General features: G+C 32.7%; 1 protein-coding gene across 1 annotated transcript; it reads left to right on the top strand.

Annotated features, from left to right (window-relative positions):
- The first annotated feature begins 384 nt into the window (after positions 1-384).
- On the top strand, positions 385-2,720 carry LOC127789823 (leucine-rich repeat receptor-like serine/threonine/tyrosine-protein kinase SOBIR1). Its single transcript, XM_052318836.1, has one exon. The coding sequence runs from the start codon at positions 450-452 to the stop codon at positions 2,436-2,438; it is 1,989 nt and encodes a 662-aa protein (XP_052174796.1). The 5' UTR covers positions 385-449; the 3' UTR covers positions 2,439-2,720.
- Positions 2,721-19,477: the final 16,757 nt, after the last annotated feature.

The following is a 19,477-nucleotide window of genomic DNA, read 5'->3' as shown; positions in this document are numbered from 1 at the left end:
GGGTTAATTGGGTGTTTGCCCACGGAAGAGAGGAAGGAAGGAATAAGGGATTGTTTGGTTGGTGTGTCACTCCAAGTGTTAGTTTAGAGTGTCCAAATATATGGCATTATCGAACTTTTAAATTGTGATTTGGACACTCACATGTGATATCTGTATATTAATATAATATATTTTGTATTAAGTTAATATAAATATATTAAATGTCAAAATAACATTTTTACTACATGGGTGGGTGAGTCTGAACAGTCCTATATTCTTTAAAAATATTATTTCAAAACTTAATTATATCATTTTTAAGGAAACTCATGCATTAATATACTGTAATTTGTGTGGTTGCTTCGTGTCATGCAAGTTCTTTTCCACAGTTCACAATGTCCGCGTTGTATCCGCCTATATAAGCAACCAACCATTTTGAATTCCCGGCACAGCCGATCGCAGCCACCCGGGCAATGGCCGGAACCACTCCCTTCTGCTCCCTCCTCACCCTCTTCTCGGTGATCCTCCTTGCTCAGGCTAATAATCTCAGTCTTGACAATCCAGATCATGATGCTCTCTTAATTGTCCAAGAAGGCTTGGGAATGTCCAAGAGTCAACGCCTGGATGAGCAGAATCCATGTAACTGCGCCGGAGTTTTCTGCCAGAGGAGGAAGGACTCAAACAACTCCTATGTTCTCCGAGTTACCAGGATTTTCTTGAAATCTCGGCAGCTCGCCGGGGTTCTGTCTCCGGCAATTGGGCAGCTGTCCGAGCTCAAAGAGCTCTCTCTGCCTAACAACCGGCTTGTTGACCAGATCCCACCGGAAATAGCTTCCTGCCGGAAACTGGAAGTTCTTAACCTCCAAGACAATGACTTGTCTGGGGAGGTTCCGGCAGGGGTGCTGTCGTCGTTGGCACGCCTTCGAGTCCTCGACCTCTCTTCCAACAGATTTTCCGGGAATTTGAACTTCTTGAAGTACTCCCCCAATCTGGAAATACTTTCCCTTGCCAACAATAAGTTTTCCGGGAAAGTACCTTCATCACTGCAATCCTTTGGGAATCTCAGAGTGTTCAACATCTCAGGGAATCCTTCGCTCGAGGTCGAAGGCTTGGTGCCGGTGCTGAATCAGGTCGAAGGCTCGGTGCCGGTGCTGAATCAGGCCGGACGATCCTCGCTTAAATTGACAGAAAGGAAGACGGTTCCAAAGCGTTACATACTTGCTGAAAATTCCAGAACCAGAAGTCAAGCTGCTGCTGCAAAGGCGCCTTCCCCAAGTCACCGCTCGAGTAAGAACACTAACACTAGCCACGCTCCTGCACCAGCACCAGTAACAGCACCAGCAAGCAGACACAAGCACGGGAAAGGGGCAAGGAAGGCGGGTGGGTGGATTCTAGGATTCCTGGCCGGAGGATTATCAGGGAGCGGAACTGGGTTTCTGTTATCAGTGTTCTTCAAGGTAATTGTGGAAGTGGTTAGAGGTAGAAAGAGGGATTCGGGTCCAGCAATCTTCAGCTCACTAATCAAGAAAGCCGAGGACTTGGCATTCCTGGCGGAAGGAGGAGGACTGGCATCGCTGGAAGTCATTGGAAGAGGTGGATGTGGAGAAGTCTACAAGAAGGAGTTGCCAGGAAGCAATGGAAATCTGACAACTCTAGCCATAAAGAAGATAGTTCAACCCTCCAAGGATGCAACAGAGCTGTCAGAGGAAGATAGTAGGGCTATGAACAAGAAGATGCGACAAATCAAATCTGAGATTCAGACCGTGGGTCAGATACGACACAGGAACCTTTTACCTCTGCTAGCTCATGTGACCCGGCCTGAGTGCCATTTCCTAGTATACGAATTCATGAAGAATGGTAGCTTAAGGGACACGCTGAAACAAGTTTCGGCAGGTACAAGAGAACTGGATTGGCTGGCTCGTCACAAGATAGCCCTGGGAGTGGCAGCCGGGCTTGAGTATCTACACATGGACCATTCTCCTCGTATAATTCATAGAGATCTCAAGCCTGAAAACATCCTTTTGGATGACGAGATGGAAGCTCGAATTGCAGATTTCGGGTTTGCAAAGGCAGTGCCTGATGCAAATACACATGTGACAACTTCCAATGTCGCGGGAACTGTGGGATACATTGCCCCAGAGTACCATTCGACGCTGAAGTTCACAGATAAGTGCGATATATTCAGCTTTGGTGTGGTGCTGGGGGTTCTGGTGATAGGAAAGTTTCCATCTGATGAATTCTTCCAAAGTACAGAAGAGATGAGCTTGGTGAAGTGGATGAGAAATGTCATGACTTCTGTTGATCCAAAAAGAGCAATTGACCCTAAGCTGATGGGAAATGGGTACGAGGATCAGATGCTTCTGGTCCTCAAGATTGCTTGCTTTTGCACCCTTGAAGATCCTAAACAGAGGCCTAACAGCAAGGTGATAAGATGCATGTTGTCTCAGATCAAGCACGATTGAGTAGTGTGCTACAAAATAGTGAATTAAGTATATGTGGGGATGATTCATGTGAGAAAGAAGCCCAAGTATTAAAGAACGTAAAGTAGGACAGTTACCCCCCACGTGTGTAAAATTAGCATACGCAAATGTATCTTATCTCAAGTTAATTTCAAGTGATTAAGCATGTCCATTCAAGGACATTATTAGCTAGATCAAGTACTTTTGTTAGTAGCACCCCCACTGCTTCAGTTATATTGATGAGTGTATAATTTTATGTATTTATTCTCTTTATATATGGTCTTTTGGGTGAAATTTATGTCTTATTATACTGATTTATGCTTATTTTTATGGTTAAGGCAATTTTGGATAGGTTAGAATAAATTGAATTTTTACTTAGAAAATTTTAGTTTTTTAATATTTTGACCTTTTGGGTTTCTTGTAGATTTTTGACCATGGTAGAGTTCAATAACATAAATGAGGTCTTCAGAGCTTTTGTAGATGACTTTTTGGGCTTTCCATAATGGTATTATTTATCTAAATTCGAGTTTGTTTGGACCTTAAAATATTGCTTCAACGTTAGGGCCAAAAAGCTAGGCCAAATTCTAATTAGATTAGAATTCTACACGAACACTAAATCTTTAAAAGGACATAAATTGAGATTATGATGTCCAAATCGAGTGATTCAAAAACCTAAATTCATCTATACATTCTGAATTACAATTCTTAAGAGGGCCAAAGCCCAAAAAGCTTTTTATCTGACCCAAAATGGGCTCATAAGTTACAGGAGTCTAGGAAGCCCTAATTTTTTGGCTAATTAATTTGGATTCTTTGTTGGGGGCTATTTAAGGACTTGATCCAAACTCGAAAAAGGAGAATGTCCAGGAAGAAAAAGAGGCATAAAAGCACATCCAAGAGGAGAAGGAAGCATCATTTTCATATTTTCTCTTCTTTTTGTGTTCTTTTTCTCATTATGTGTAGCTAAACTTTAGTTTTTCGATAGAAGGATATTTTGAAGCCATGATGAAGAACACTGTGAGATTTTTTTGAGTTTATTTAAAATGTGATTTTCTCTTGAATATTCATGTATTTTCTGACTTTAATGTTTATGATTGTATGTTTTGATTGCATAGACGACCGCTATTCAATTTTTTACGCATAATCAATTGCTAGCTTGAATATCAAATCCGTAATTGTTTGGTCTTTCTTACATAAGTAGCAACTAGGGTTGATGATTATGGATAAGTTTTCGTTTAATTCCTAGGGAGTACATGTGCCGAATTAAATAAACCGAGCTTGTGTGTTTATTTTTCACATCGTCGTTGCTGTTTAAGTCGAACGCCTTCATCGTTCTCCCCTACCCGACCCAACACCCAGCCCTCTCACTCGTCGTCGAAGCATCAACCCTAGCCCTAGGTCTTTGGCGGCTAACCCTAACCTCACCATCGACGCATCGTCATCCTCGTCAGACCTAAACACCTTCAAGCCTTTCACCGTCGGCTTCTTCCCCACCCAAGTCCAAACACCCAGCCCCCCGGTCGTCGAAGGCTCGAAGCATCGACCCTAGCCCTAGGTCGCCGGCTAACCCTCACCTCACCCTTGCCCTCGCCTTCGCCGTCAAACCCAAACACTTTCACCATCGGCTTCTTCCCCACCCAACACCCAGCCCACCCCCCCACCCTGTCGAACGTGATAGCAAACCTTAAGCCATTTCACTTTCCTCACCATCAATATTAACAATCTGGTTGGTTTTGGCAACTTAGGAGTGAACGATCTTGCGGGTATCGCCGTCTTCGATTTGAGAAGGTAATACGATTTCAGCAACTTAATCGTTCTGTGGTTTTGATTGTCATGTCCGATCTGGTTGGTAATACGATTTGGTTCATTGATGCTTTGACTTTTTGTGAATTCGTTGGTTAATTCGTTTGATTTGTTTAACTCGTGATTTGGTTCGTTGTTTCTCTTTTGCAAATTCGTTGGTTAATTTTTTTTTTGTTGTATTGGATTCTTGTGTAGAATGCATTGTTGTTATTGTCATAGTTAAAGCTGTGCTTTCTGTTGCTAATTGTTTTAATGCACTGCGAATGAGATGTTAATTGTTTTAATGCACTGTGAACGAGATTCTTGCGCAGCTGTGCTTTCTGCTTTCTGTTACTGTCATTGTTTAATTTGTTTTGCTTTCTGCTGTTATTGTTTTGATATATAAGTGAATTATGCAGCAAATAATGTTTTTTCTGTTTTGTTGGTTTTTAGTGTTTGTTGTTGGTGTTTTGCAGTTCATATTTGTATTGATCATGTGTTTTTTCTATTAATGGGTTTTTAGTGTCACTGTTTGCTGTTGATAATGTTGGTGTTTTTAGTGTTTTCGGTTCTATTTTTGGATTACTTTTCGGTTTAATCTCTAGTTCGGTTACCTTACAACCATTTCGGTTAATTTGGTTTGGTTTTTGAGCTATTTTTTTGGTTCGATTTTCGGTTAGGTTAGTTTAAAATCTAAATCGGTTAATTCGGTTTCGCTTATTTCGGTTAGTGAATTAAGTCGGTTTGGTTCAGTTCGGTTATATTCATAATGTTGGTTCGGTTTGGTTAGGCAAAAATATGGGGATTCAGTTCGATTATAACCGAATGCACACCCTTAGGAAACACTGGCCACGATGGCTAGTGGCAACTGTCAATGCATTTTTCAATTGTGGTCGAAAATTAAAAATGAGATCTACAAAATTCCAACCATTAAATTTGGCTCATTTTTGTATATGTTAACCCCCACTGACTTGGTGTTTCTAATGGTAAGTTTTGATCGTGAGAATCTCCGTTTCAAATTAAAGATGGATTTTTTTCCGTCTCAAAATCCGTCTCAAAAAATCTGTCTCTAAATTGCTTTTTTCTTGTAGTGATATATGTATATTTATATATTAGTTTTTTTTATTTACTTATGTTGTTTTTTAAATGGTGGTGATGATGATGATGGTCTGGATTTTTGAAATGAAAATTAAATAACACGATTTGTTTTGAGTTGTAAAGGAACATGATTTGTTTCTGTATTGTGTTATGAGGGGGTCGACAAATGGAATTTAACGATGAATGCAATTGGGAAAGGACTGAAAACGGTGTTGCCGGTGTTCAGGGAGAGGGAAACCAGTTCTTAAATATTATTTTATTTGTAATTATCTTATTTATTGTTATGTGGATATTGATGTTGATGATTTTGTTTAGTAAATGTTAAAAGTTGAATGTGATATTTAATTACGAGTTTGTATTCTAAAAGTTGAAGTCAAATTTTGGATCTTTGATCCTTTGAATATTGTGAAGGTTAAAATGAAATAATTTTGAATATTGTGAACGTTAAAATGAAATCATTTGTTAAAACTTAAATGTCAAAAAATTGAATTGATTTGGACTTGTTTGGTGGACCTTTGAACTTAAATTATTAGGTTTAATCAAGAGACAAGAATTAAATGTCAATCCATCGGATAAAATATTGATATGGTTACTTTAAAATGAGGATTTTTTAATTTTAATTTAGTCCAATCAGTTGCATATCTCTAATTTTTATCATAAAATAAAAAAAATTAAAGTTGGTTAGTTGCAACGATGATGATAAGTTATTTTAAAGTTGGTTAGTCTAATCCAAAGATGGTATTTTAAGTTCAAAAAATGATATTTATTTATTATTTTTAATTAAATATTTAAAAATTATTATAAAAAAGAAGAAGAAGAAAACAAGTAGATTTTTTCTTCTATTCTTGCTAATGGCAGTGATGATATATATACATATATGTTACATATGCCGAGGTAAAATTATCTTTATTAGAATCAGTCGAGTGGAATTTTTTTTTTATTTTTTATCTTGGGGTGTTCGAGTTTCACCCAACTAATTCTTAGGGATTGGTGATCTTTCCCCTTAATACACCTTTCAGATAAATCTGGATACAGATACGGTCTATACATACTCAGAGCTGACTCTTAATATGTTTGCACCTTTTTGATATTAATCTTTTCAACCTTTCGACGTTATCCCTCTAACAGTACTCGACCTTTCTAAGATGTTAGTGAGATTCGAACTCCTAACCTTCATGTTAACCTCTTCCTGGTTTACCGAGTGGAAATTTTAATCTTCGCTATGGTGGTTGCATTGCATTATTACGGTTTGTATGAGTATGGACCAAGCGAGGTTGGTACTTGGTAGGCCACATGTTTGGCATATTTGATAATATTGATTTTATGTTTTAATTTTAGCCCTTTAAGTTTTAGTAGTAGTAGTTTTTTTTTTTTTTAATATCTATTTAATAAGATACAATACAAATATCAACATTACCACGAACAGGCAAATTTGAACATAATATGATCATACCTTTAATTAATGTTCACCATGAACCAGTGTTTGTCTTGTATTTCCATAGAATAAATTCTTTACTTGATTGTACACAAACACATAATTATAATAATGCTTGCTTAATAAGGTGAAAAAGTAAAAATTAAGCCTATAATTACAAATGTGATCATTTTGAAAACTTCTTGAAGCATATTTCATTATTTTTTTTTATGTTTGGAGCATTGTATCATCTATAATATATTGATAGATTAATTACTGATTTTGTATTTTATTCGGTTTTTTTATTATAATGCCGGGAAATATGTCTTAACTAAACTTACAAACATTTGGAGGTTTTTTTGTTTTTCAATGAATACTTAATTATTTCTTTTTGAAGAAATATTTATAATTTTGTGAACCTTAAAAATAAAGATAAGAAGAAAATGGACAAACTAAACCTGTATTCTCTCAAACCAGCGGATGAGTGCGGCAGTGCGACTGGCAGGTGAAGGCAGCGGTCCGACTGGCTGGTGGGGGCGACGTTTGTCGTGAGAATATGGATGCGCGGGTGGGGGAGAGAGAGAGAGAGAGAATGAGTGAGGAAGAAATGGTTGGGGGGACAAATTGCAATAGGCCTTGGAAGAGAGAGGGAGAAAATGTCCGAGGAAAAAATGATAAGAGACAAATTGCATTGGGCTACCCAAAATTTAATTAATTTTTTATTAAAAAATGGCAAAGACATAAAGATGGCCCAATTTATAAATATAACCTTTAAATTAATAAAGTTAAGAGAGGGGTGGGTCCATGCATGGGGCCCACCCTTCAGTCAGGTAATTGTTATGTTATTCGACGATAGACAACATAATAGTTATTTATATAATATTAATATTGTATATATATATATATGAGATCGACACATGATTTTTCATTTTTTTTATTATATTATATGTATATATATATATCTTGCGTTCACACTTGTACACATTTGAAATTATGAGATTTCTTTTTCTAATTAATATTATAATTATATACAAATCACAACTCCCCCCCCCCTTTTGACTCCAATCCCTCCTGTCTCCTCCTTTTCTTTTCTTTTTTTATTTATATATATATATATTAAATAATAATAATAATAATATAATATATTATATATACTAATCATTATGCACTATACATTGATTATTGTTCACATGTGAATTTCCTTATTAATTGCAAGCGGCTTCCTCATTCAATTTTTTTATTACATATATTATATATATAATATATACACGCCAATCTTTCTCACAATCAGCTGCCATTTTACTGTTTTAAAATTTTATTTTCTTTACTTTTTTTTATATAATAATTTATTATAATATTATATTATATATATAAAAAAATTTATTTGCACCCACGATTTTACTCTCTGCAGTCACTTTTCAATATACCTAAAATAGTCTCAAGCAAAATTCAATTATACCCTTTGTCTTTAATGTTCAACCACCCATATTAAGCAACCACTTGAGATCACATTTTCTTTCATCGGTCAAATTTTGTAATTTTCTCCCTTGCCGTCCGTCACAATTACTTATTATTTCATACTCGCCATCGAAAATTGAAAAACTATTTTCTCCTCAAGGTCACTCATTTCTCTTGTTTCACACTTATCATTACTCAGTCATTTTCTCTTAGAATATCAGCGAGTCGAAGTTAGCCATGGATTACTACACTCAAATGTTGACGACGAACTGGGGAGAGTTTGACGAAGAAGATAACAACTACTCAAAAAAATAATATCACACAAGTAAATCTAAATCTTGTATGTATTAGTGTATGTTTGTAAGGGTTTGGGAAGTTGGAAACTCTAGAGAATTCTTAATTTCCCGAATTAGTGTGTATGTAAATATTTTATATATTAGTGGATTTTTTGAATTTCAGAATTCAAGAAACGCATGTATTTCTGAATCCTAGGATTCGGGAAACACAGTGCTTTCTGAACCCTGGGATTCGGGAAGTTGGATTTTTAGATTTTTAATTGGTGTTTTATTTTATTCATTTTTTCTTATATCTCAGGAAAATTGATTTTACAATTCACTAATCATTTGATATTATTCAACAGTTCACTACTAATAAAGTATGATAGATTTTTAATAATTTTTTTAAAATTATTATTTTAATTAGAGAAAAATGTATTTAAATATTTTCTTCTATTAGCTCTTTGATTCTAGAGAAATACTGATTGGATGAGCTAAGAAAGTTGAAAAATGAAATATAATTATTATTGTAAACGCAGTGGGAAGTATAAATCATCAAAAAAGAAAGAAGAAGTAGGAAAATTAAAATGCAAATACACAAGTTCAAAACAATGTCATTATCCATTTGAATTACTTGCCATTACAAAGTGATAAATTTGTCCTTCTAACAATTCTAAGCATGACATGCAATATAGATTTAATAAATTTTTATCAATAAATATAAATATTAACTATAAAATTTTCAATTACTTATAAATCATGTGCAGTTACCTCTTATCTCACGAACATATCTAATTAAAAGTTCAAGAATAACTTATTAAATAAATATTAGACTATTGATTACTTTTAATAATAATAATAATATTATTATTATTATTATATATTCTATACATATTGCACCGGCACCTACGTGCACTGCAGGTGCAATATTGTATAATATTGCAATTTGTAAAATTATATATATTATGATAATAAATAGAAATTGAGAGCTTCCGAATTTTAAGGTTCAGAAGTAATATATATATATTATGTATCATAATATATTATGATATAGGTGCAATATGTATAATATATGTGTAATATTGAAATGTGTAATATATTATATTATTTTATATATAAAGTGAAAATTGAGAGCTTTCGAACTCTAGAGTTCGGAGGCTTCCAACGCCTCCGAACTTCAAGGTTCGGAGGTAGCCAACGCTTCCAAACCCTAGAGTTCGGAAGCACAGGCCGCCTCCAAGCTCCATAGTTCGGAGGCTCCCAACGCCTCCAAACTTTAGGGTTCAGAGGCAGCTAACGCTTTTGAATCCTAGAGTTCGGAAGCACAGGCCGCCTCCAAACTCCTCAGTTCAGAGGCTCCCAACGCCTTTGAACTCCACGGTTCGAAGGCGTTAGGGGTGGCGGTGGCCGATCCGTACTCCGAGGCCGCCACCTCCTCCGAACCTAGCGGCCACCATCACCGCGATGTATGCGATATGTGGGAAAATGATAATTTTGGAATATAAGTGACTGTAAAAGAGTAATAAAAGTGGTTGTAAAGAGTATTTATTAAATTCATTTTAGTTATGGTTGCGAAGAGTAAAAACATGGCTGTGAATAGAATTTCCCTATATATATATATATATAGATAGGGACAGTTTCACGAGAAGTTGTTCCTCACCCAATCTATTTTTCATTTATTATTATTATTATTATTATTATTATTATTATTATAATACTTTAATTTCTAAATTTTCATAAAATTACAAAATATACCCAAAAGCTAATTTTTAAGAAATTTTACACAATCATGGTGATCATAATCATGCATATTTCATCTTCAAACATTAAATATAATGACTCAAATTCATTTATCAATAAAAATGTGTAGTACATGTGAAAATATTGACACAGTGACCCAAACATCGTTAATGGGTCATAACAAAAGTTCTTTTATTGAATACTCTATATTCTTTGCTTTGACTTGAATACCTTAAGAAAATTCTTTTATCACTCTTAGCATCAAATTCTTTGGTAAAATATTTTTTTATTGTTAATGATGTAACAAGCACTACCAAAAATATAGAAATATGCAATATTAGATTTTTTCATCTTTATATAATATAATTCATTGGAGATTTTATTTAAGAAGTGTCTTAGGGAAATCCTATATATTTAAGATATAACATGAGGTATTAATGGCTTTTACCCAAAAATATTTTCAAAGATTTTTATAACATAAATCTAGCCATTTCTAGTGAACACTTTTCAACTACTCAATTTTGTTGAATTGTTTTAGGATAAGAAAAATTATGTTCAACTCTTTATCCTCACAAAAGAGTTCGAATTTATCATTTTCAAATTTTCCCCATAATCACTTCTTTTTTAAATACATATGCCTTTACTCTTTTGAACTCTTTTACAAAAAAATTCAAATGATTTTAAAATTTTCTTTTTAAATACAAGATATATTATCCAAGTGAATCTAGAATGATCATCTAAAATAACTAACATATAATGTTTTCTATTACCTACTATTTTTACTTCATTAACTTTGAGACATGATACTTCCCATGAATTAGCATTTAAAACATACTCTATGTCTTTTGTCACACAATTGACTTATGCTAATTAGGTTGTACTTAAAACCATCTACCAATACAACATTTTCCAACATATATCAACAAATTTTATTCTTTCTCTTAATGAATGCATATATCAAAAATTTGAAAATCACTATAATTAATTCAAATTTTCAACAAAAACAAAAAGTCAAACTTATAATTCATTATCATCAAAACTCATAAGTATAGGATAGAAATGTACCGTTGTGATTTTAATTCATAAAATATTTCTTACTCTTAGATGGAAATTCATCATTTGGGGTTGAATCTCTTTTTCATCCCATTTTCTTTCATGTTTGATTGATCCATAAGGATTTCACTTTGAGTATCATTTGGATGTCAAGCAAATTTGCAAAAATAATTATCCATAAGCTTTTGGTTCCCAAATCACATTGGACTCATTATTGTTAGCATAGAGCTCCTCCTTATGAACTCAAATTTGTTTAAACCTATGTAGATTATTTCTTACAAAATCTTTGTTTATAAAATAATATCAATAGTTAGGATGTGAAGCAAACGATTTTTGGTTGAAATTTGTTTTCATTTTATCCTTATGCACATTGCCTTTGGTTGAAATCTCTCTTAATGAACACATATATCAAAAATTTGAAAATCACTATAACTAATTAAAATTTTCAACAAAAACATAAAATCAAACTTATAATTCATTATCATCAAAACTCATAAGTATAGAAAGTCTAGGGATAAAAATGTACCGTCGAGATTTTAATTCATAAAATATTTCTTACTCTTGGATGGAAATTCATCATTTAGGGTTGAATCTTTTTTTCATCCCCTTTTCCTTCATGTTTGATTGATCTATAAGGATTTCACTTTAGTATCATTTGAATGTCAAGCAAATTTGCAAAAATAACTATCCACAAGCTTTTGGTGCCCAAATTACATTGGGTTCATCATTGTTAGCATAGAGCTCCTCCTTATGAACCCAAATTTGTTTAAATCTATGTGGATTGTTTCTTACAAAATCTTTGTTTATAAAGTAATATCAATAGTTAGGATGTGAAGCAAACGATTTTTGGTTGAAATTTGTTTTCATTTTATCCTTATGCACATTGCCTTTGGTTGAAATCTCTCTTAATGAACACATATATCAAAAATTTGAAAATCACTATAACTAATTAAAATTTTCAACAAAAACATAAAATCAAACTTATAATTCATTATCATCAAAACTCATAAGTATAGAAAGTCTAGGGATAAAAATGTACCGTCGAGATTTTAATTCATAAAATATTTCTTACTCTTGGATGGAAATTCATCATTTAGGGTTGAATCTTTTTTTCATCCCCTTTTCCTTCATGTTTGATTGATCCATAAGGATTTCACTTTAGTATCATTTGAATGTCAAGCAAATTTGCAAAAATAACTATCCACAAGCTTTTGGTGCCCAAATTACATTGGGTTCATCATTGTTAGCATAGAGCTCCTCCTTATGAACCCAAATTTGTTTAAATCTATGTGGATTGTTTCTTACAAAATCTTTGTTTATAAAGTAATATCAATAGTTAGGATGTGAAGCAAACGATTTTTGGTTGAAATTTGTTTTCATTTTATCCTTATGCACATTCCCTTAGGAATCCATTTCATTTTTGGACCACTAGATGATTTTCTTTTAAAATGACAACAAAATGCAATATGACCTATCCTGGAACAATAAAAAAATATTTAATATTATGAGAGGTGTGTAAAGATGAGCTTTGGACATTAGCTATTTGACTATTAAAATTTTGAACATCTTTTTCATGATCACATGAATTTAAAATCTCTCTATTTAAAATAGGTTTCTCATTTAAAACACTATTAGGAGATTTTAATTGAGATTCTCTTAAATTATTTTCCATTGAAAATTCTTTATTGCAATTAAGCAAATATTCATTCTTTGATTTTAAAGCTTCCAACTCATTTGACAATAAATCTAATTGTTTTTGAAGAGTTTTATTTTTTGAACAAAGTTTTTCAAAGTTGTTATATAATTCATTTAAAGCATTCCACAACTCTATATTTGAAAAAAGTATCATGATCATCATTTTTAGCATTCAAAGAACTAGACTTGTGATAATTTTCAATATCAATATCAAGAGTAGAAGTAGAGGTTACTTCATCTTTTTCATTTGCCATGAAGCACCTTATGAACATCTTCTTCTTTTGAGGCATGGGAGCTTTTCTTTAGAGCATCTTCTTTGTTTTCCCTATGAACATCATCAACAAACTCACAAGATTGATTAGTAAGATAAATTGAATCAAGAGTATTTGATATATCTTTAGCGTTAGAGTACTTAGAAATTTTGGCAAAAACATTTTCATGCAAAGGTTCGTGCAAAATTTTCATGGTTTGATATTTAAAGCAAAATAGTTTTTATCCTCTTCACTCCAAATGGATTTTGGTTTAGAAACAAATCATTTTTCTACAACATACCACAAATTAAAATCAATAGATTACAAGAAAATGCAAATCCTTTTTCTCCAAAAATTATAATAAGAGCTATCAAAATAAGGTTCCATATTAGTAGGATAACATTCCTTAAGAGCTATGGATCTTTCCTTAGGTTGTTAGATCTAGAATAAGGAGTTTGGTTTTGATACCAATTGATAGATTTAAAATGCTATGGCATATACCCAAGATGAGGGGTGAATTGGGTAATTTAAAAAATATGATAGAACTTAAAATCTTTTTTATACAAATGAGGTTTTAGTGAGTTAAAACATAAAATATGTATAGAATGACAAATGTAATGCTTAAAGGATAAAAAACAAGAAAGATAAAGAACATAAGAAATTTATAGTGGTTCGGCTTAAAGCAAACCTAATCCACTATTGTAGCTCATTACTAAGGATTTTAAACAAATTCACTAAAACCTCATATTTGATCCCAAGTAAGCCTTCTAGTCTAATACTAGGAAATTACAAACCTCCTACTTATACACAAGTAAGTCCTCTAACTTACAAGTTAGTAAATATAAGAATTGAATAATAAAAAGAGAATTTAAGAGATAAATTTCTTAGTTACAAGATCTCTTAATATAAAATACAAGACTTGAATCAAGTAAAACAAATTAAGTACAAAGTCTTTGAGAGAAAAGTTAAAGCGCAAAATACAATTGAGAAGAATGAAAATAATTTGAAAGCTCACTTCACTTCATTCTCATCCATTAGATTTTTTTAGATTATTCTTGATTTGTATTTATAGGTGTCCCACAAGCTTCAAGAGAAATTTAACTGTTTATAGTCGTTGAATTTTGAAAAACTAACTATTGGAGACTTTCAATGACGAATTTGGTCAACAGATGAAGAAAATCGATCGACAGATTGAATTTAAAATTTCTATTAGTTGATAGATTGAATGCATTAGTCGACATATGCATTAGTGTTAATCGAAAGATTAATAACATTAGTCGACAGATTGAAAAAATATAAATTTATGCACATAAATGAACAAGCTAGTTTCCAAAATAAGTGGTTCCTTGTTTTTGCCTAAGTGTGGGCTTGGCTAGTGACAAGGTACAAAACTTGGGGGTAACAACTACACTTATTTTATTTTCAACCCTTTTAAAAAATTTTGGTTTGACATTTTTAATCAAATAAAAATACAACATTTCAAATATTATCAATAAATTTATAACAAGATTTTAGACATTTAATTGTATGATGAAATTAATTTTTAATTTATTTTGGTGCTTAATAAATCATATAAAAAAATTAGAGCACAAAGTAAATAAAAATTAATAAAATAATTCCGTCATAAAATATAATTAAATTTCATCATTAAAATCATATCAAAGACAAAAATATCAATCTATAAAGAGCATATGCATGGTCTTTTGCCTTTGAAAATGTTTTGTTTCATTTATCGAATGGTTCAAAACCAAATTGTAAAAATCATTTAGAAGATTCTTTTAAATCTTAATATTTGTTTTTACAAATTTCTATAAATGTAATTCATTTGGTTTTCATTTTCACAAAAGTAATTGAAATTGATTTTTGTTTAAAAACTTAAAAATTATATATTTGACTTAAGATATAAATTATTTATGTTTTATCATCAAAACGAACACAAGAGTAAAATATCAAAGATGAGGGTGTGAGAGAACTGGTATTGGGTTGGGATCGGGCATAGGGATCGAGTTCGGTGTCGAGCTATGGGCCCACTGTTTGGGCCGAGCCCAACGAAAACAATGCGATCCACTAACAGACCATCCTTTGAGAAAATAGAGATTATTTCTCAACATGAACACCATCAAAACCCAACCATTAAAACTTTTAAGATCACCCAGGAGGCAAGGGCATGGCGGACAATCATACTCCTTTTGATCCAGCATCAGGGGCGGATGTAGAGAAGGGACTAGGGCTGGGTTGTCCCTGAGCTTTTATATATTTATATATATATATTTTTACTATTTAATTGGGGTGGCACGAACTGAAGCCCGTGCCAGCCCCCACCTACATCTGCCCCTGTCCAGCATGCCTTAGCCACCTTCCTTTTATTTTCAACAAAAAATCAACCTCTATTGATATAGTGAAGACCCTCGTTATCCTAAATTTTTGGTTCAACGTTATGATACAATATGAACTTTAATTAGTTGCTGTTGACAAATTGTTTTCCATATTCATGAGCTTCCCACACACAACACGATACAAGGGAACAAAATGAAACAGCACGAGTATTACACAAACACAAGGCGTTGCCATGTAACCTGCATACTGTTTTAGCAATATAACTCAAGTAGTTCACAGAAGTTCTAATATCAAGAAACGATCATACCTTTTCAACAATTTGTATTTATAAATGGAAAATACTACTTATACATCGAGAGTTACACCTTGAACTATACTCGCGAGCAAATAACTAAAATATCCCTCACCTAAGACAGTGAGACGAGGTCATGAGATGCATGACCAAAATACCCCATACCCAAAACGGTACGAGGTGATGAGGTGCAAGGAATATTTTAATCATTTATGTGCGTGTATGTAACCCTCAATGTACAAGTAATATGATCCTAAATAAATTCATTATGCGAACACCATAAAGTAACATAACATAATTGGCAAAAGTCTTGATTTTCTTCCATAAAAAAAAAAAAGTGACAAACTAAGATAATAGAATTGGGAAAACCTTGTATCAAGTCAACTAAGCTTTATCATCTTTGTTAGCCTCCTCCCTATCATATGAAATCAAAATAAAATGAATGCAACAACTAATAATGAATCATTAGGCTGCGTTCTCTTTATTTTTTAATTTTAAATTTTAAATTTATTTTTATTTTTCTATTTTGATAATCTATTTTCAAAAAATTAAAAACACGTTCTCTTTATTATTTTGAAAAACTATTTTTTAAAATAGAAAATTAGAAAATGTGTCCTCTTAAAATTTTAAAAATAATTTTTTAATAATATATTTTATTCAATAAATTTGATTATTCAGTAAATTAAAATATTTAATGTTAATATATTTTTTAAAAAAATATACATTTTAAAGTTAATGAATTTTGTAATATTTTTTCTATTATAATAATAAAATATAAATAAATAAATAGATAAATGTATTTTGAGTTTAGAATTTATTTTGAATGAAAATACTCAAACAACTTTTTATTGTTTTGATTTTTTTTTATAATTTGTTTTATTTTTAAAAAATAGAGAACGTATTTTTATTATTTTAAAAACTTAAAAATTAAATATATTTTTAAAAATAACAAAGAAAATGCGGATTGCAACTTACGCAACGCAATTGGGTAACAAAACTATAGCATTATAATGAAGGAGAAATGTTAATTTGACCTCTAAGGCGTACAAAACCCTAAATTAGGATTCAAGATTTAGTCTCTTTCTCTTCCATAAACATCGAGTACCATCGAGTAGGCGGAGAAGGAAAATTATTCAGTCTTTGATTCGTTTACAACAATCAACCACAAAAGCAATTGTTGCCAGAAACAGGTGCAAAAGGGGCAGAAAACAAATGAATTCACTTGATGATGCAAAATTGTCCATCAATGGGAGAAAGAGCAATGGGTGTAGAGAGAAATGAAGTCGAAGAAAACGATCGGAGTATCAATTGTACGAAACAAAATCTGCGGCGCTTGATCGGGAGGGCCTCGAAGGTTCCGTTGCTGAACAAGCTAGAGGCGTTCTTGGAGGTTGTTTCCGAATTCGACCGTTATTTTTTTCAGTCACCAAAAATATATAAAAAATAAAAATAACTATACACAAGTAATGGTAAGACATATCACAAACATAGCACAAGGAACTGAAAAAAATTAACACACACTAGATTTAGGCGTTAGAACTCTATATCTCGGATACCAAGAAGCCTAGAATCTACAAAATACTATCGAATACATTTCCAAAAAAAGAGGTCAAATATGAACCAAAGCCAATTCTTACAATAACGGGAAAAACTAGGTAATGGAAAGACAATTCCATACTGCAATCTGAATTAAGTGTTGCAGCTACGACTCCACAAATTCGACCATTATTACTGTGATGATAATAATAATTAGCGGGGTGTGTGAATAAAAAAAATTAAGAAATAGTTTATTGGGTAATATTTGATAGCTATAAATTAATTTTTAATTTTTTTAAATAAAATAAATCTCAACATGCAGTCCTAAGATATAAGGGCAACAAGTACTTTTTATTTTCAGATCACTTTTTAAAGATAGTTTATAGTTATTATTTATTCTATAACCTTATTGCAAAATTGTATGTGATTGAAAACCTCGTTATAAAAATGTAATTATTGTCGCACAATGACGACAACCCCATCTCCAATCAGGGCTGACTTTTAAGGCCTATACCTATGACCCCAAAATGGGGGCCTAAAAAATTGAAATTCTAGCCCATGGCTCGGGGCCTGGGATTGTAATAATTCATGAAATTGTCGACTTCGTTGAGCAACAACAATGTGGGTTCGGCGGCCTCGTTCTAGGAGAAATCCATTCGGCGACGCCGCTTCTTGGGGCTACCGTCGTCCCAATCCGGGAACAAGCTGTAGAAACTGACGTAATCCTCCTGGGTGAGAAACGGAAAGGCAAAACTTCCATCAAAAGGACAACAAATCTAATGAGAAAAGCAAGCTTGGAGTTGAAATGTGAACGAATAAGACAGTTTGAACATGGGGAAAATGGGGGAGGATATGTATACATATACTGCGGCTGGGGGGTGTGGGGGTGTGGTATAGCGTCGTGAACGCGGAGGGGAAGAAATTCGGGGAGTCCGAAAATTGCCCAGAAACTTCCTGGAAGTCAGTGGAAAGGGAGCCATTAACTTGGAACAAAATCCTACACATTACATAACTTAAACTTTCCAAGTTTAAAAAAAAAAAAAACAAAAAACTAATTTATTATTGTATTAAAGAAAAATCTTTATTAAAGGGATTTTAAGTATTTTAGATAAAATTTAAAAACAGCATCAACTGTTTCTCTTTCTGGGTGAATTCATAAAACTGTTAAAATTAGCTTCTTTTTTTTTTTTTTTTTTTCTTTTTTAGAGATTTATACACATTTTAGGGTCTTTTTAATTTCAAATGTAAGTGTAACATGAGAAAGATTAAATAATTTGGCTATATTGTTAATTAAAAAATATTTATTTTTTAAATTAAAATATAAAATTTTAATTAATAATTGTATATTTTTTTATTTTTTAAAAAACCACTAAATTAGTTATCAACTAAGAGCCACCAACCCTTGAGCCGGCCCTATTTGTCATTGTCAATGACAAGGCAAGGGAGTTGGGTAGCGAAGGTTGTAGGAAATCGAGGAGAAGGTATGGTAGGGATGAGGTTAGGGGGCAACCTTGGCGATAAGGAATTGAGAAAGAAACTATGGTAAAGATGGTGGGTGACAATGAGGTTGGGGAGGTGGCGAGCAATGATAGGCTAACAACAGAGAATGTTTCTTGGAGATGGGTTTCAGAGGATGGAAGGATGATTCGGACATTTGGGTCATTTGGGTGTTTGGCCAATGAAAGAAGGAAGGAAAGAATAAGGGCTTTTTGGATGGAGTGTCACTTTTTAAGTATTAGTTTAGAGCGTCTAGATAGCATTATTGAACTTTGGAATTGTTATTTGGACACCCATTATGACACTTCTATATATTGATATAAATATATATGTATGGATGTCATTAAAAGTGTTATTAAGTGAATGTTTAAATAACATTTTTACTAGATGAGTGAGTCTTAACATTCTTATTCTTTTTAAAAATATTATTTCAAAATTTAATTATAACATTTTTAACCACTCATGTATTAATGGATAATGCTACACGAATAAAAGGGTTGACAACTTTATTGACAACCCTTAATGAAATCATAAATTTGTCCCCAATGTAAATTACAAAATTGCCCTTCACCAGATCAACCCTCGCTCTCTAAATCGCCCTCCACCAGAACAACCCT

Source organism: Diospyros lotus, chromosome 14 (assembly GCF_014633365.1).
Source record: "Diospyros lotus cultivar Yz01 chromosome 14, ASM1463336v1, whole genome shotgun sequence".
NCBI classification, from domain to species: Eukaryota; Viridiplantae; Streptophyta; class Magnoliopsida; order Ericales; family Ebenaceae; genus Diospyros; species Diospyros lotus.
Note: the sequence above shows the minus strand (reverse complement) of the source record. Positions and strands in the feature narration are given on the sequence as shown.

Excerpts from the sequence above, each read along its gene's own strand:
- LOC127789823 (XM_052318836.1), top strand. The coding sequence starts at position 450 with ATGGCCGGAACCACTCCCTTCTGCTCCCTCCTCACCCTCTTCTCGGTG.